This window comes from Numida meleagris, chromosome 4, assembly GCF_002078875.1.
Source record: "Numida meleagris isolate 19003 breed g44 Domestic line chromosome 4, NumMel1.0, whole genome shotgun sequence".
Taxonomy (NCBI): Eukaryota; Metazoa; Chordata; class Aves; order Galliformes; family Numididae; genus Numida; species Numida meleagris.
Window position 1 is genome coordinate 97,433,280 of NC_034412.1, and position 1,271 is coordinate 97,434,550.

Consider the following 1,271-nt stretch of genomic DNA (forward strand, 5'->3'; position numbering starts at 1 on the left):
CCAAGGGACAACTGTGGATCCCCACCGAGATCCAAGGGAGAATTGTGGATCCCCACCACAAGCCAAGGGACATCCATGGATCCTCACCAAGATCCCCACCACTGGATGCCCACCCAGAACCAAGGAACAACTACAGATCTCCACTGGCAATGAAGAGACAACTGCAGATCCCCACCAAGAACCATGGGACAAGCATGGGTCCCCTTCAAGAACCAAGGGAGAACTGAGGATCTCCACCACAAGCCAAGGGACAACCACGGATCCTCACTGAGAACCAAGGGAGAACCATGGATCCCCACCATGAGCCAAGGGATGGATCCCCACTAGGAACCAAGGGATGGATCCCCACCATGAAGCAAGGGATGGATCCCCACCAGGAACCAAGGGATGGAGCCCTACCATGAGCCAAGGGATGGATCCCCACCATGAAGCAAGGGATGGATCCCTTCCATGAGCCAAGGGCCAACCACAAATCCCCACCCAGAACCAAGGGATGGGTCCCCACCCAGAACCATGGGACAACCCGGGTCCCCCCCCCCCAACCACGGTCCCCCCCAGCCGCAGTGTGGCGGTGCGGTGCCGTACCCTCCGCCAGCTTCTGGCAGAACCCCGCGAACTCGGCCTTCTGGAAGGTGCGGTAGAGGTGCGGCAGGAGCCCCAACCTGTTGGAGATCTGGGGGAAGGGGACGTGCGGTGGGGGGGTCAGGGAGGGCCCGGGGGGGGCTCAGACAGCCCCCAGCCCACCTCCTAGTTCAGCACCTGGAAGTACTGGAACATGGCTTGCTTGACGTAGCCGACGTCGTGCGGTGACACCTCCAGGTTGTCCATGCTGTCAAACACCGTCTTCACCGCCCGGTGTGCAATCCAGTACGCTGCAGGACCCCACGTCATACCCAGGACACACTGCGCCCCCCCCAGCGCTGCCCCCCACCCCACGGCCGCGCTCACCCGAGCCCTCGTCGCCCAGCATGTGCCCCCAGCCGCCGCAGCTGCTCTCCGTGCCGTCGGGGTTGACCAGTTGGCAGTTGGAGCCGGTGCCCGCAATCAGCACGATGCCACCTGCGGGGGTCGGGGGGGGACAGTGGGGTGGCATGGGATGGGATGGGATGGGATGGGATGGGATGGGATGGGATGGGATGGGATGGGATGGGATGAGAAGGGATAGGATTGATTGGATGAGACAGGATGGAACAAGATGGGATGAGATGGAATGGGACGAGATGAGATGGGATGGGATAAGATGGGATGAGATTGGATGGGATGAGATGGGA

At 61.5% G+C, this 1,271-nt stretch overlaps 1 protein-coding gene across 1 annotated transcript in view; it reads right to left on the minus strand.

The window, feature by feature from the left end:
- NAGK (N-acetylglucosamine kinase) overlaps nucleotides 586-1,271 on the minus strand; it is a gene marked incomplete at its 3' end in the record, with an annotated part of 9,722 nt that continues 9,036 nt past the window's right edge. Inside the window, 3 exon segments of the mRNA XM_021395597.1 lie at nucleotides 586-673; nucleotides 760-872; nucleotides 949-1,059. Of these exon segments, the coding sequence (XP_021251272.1) occupies nucleotides 586-673; nucleotides 760-872; nucleotides 949-1,059 (312 nt within the window).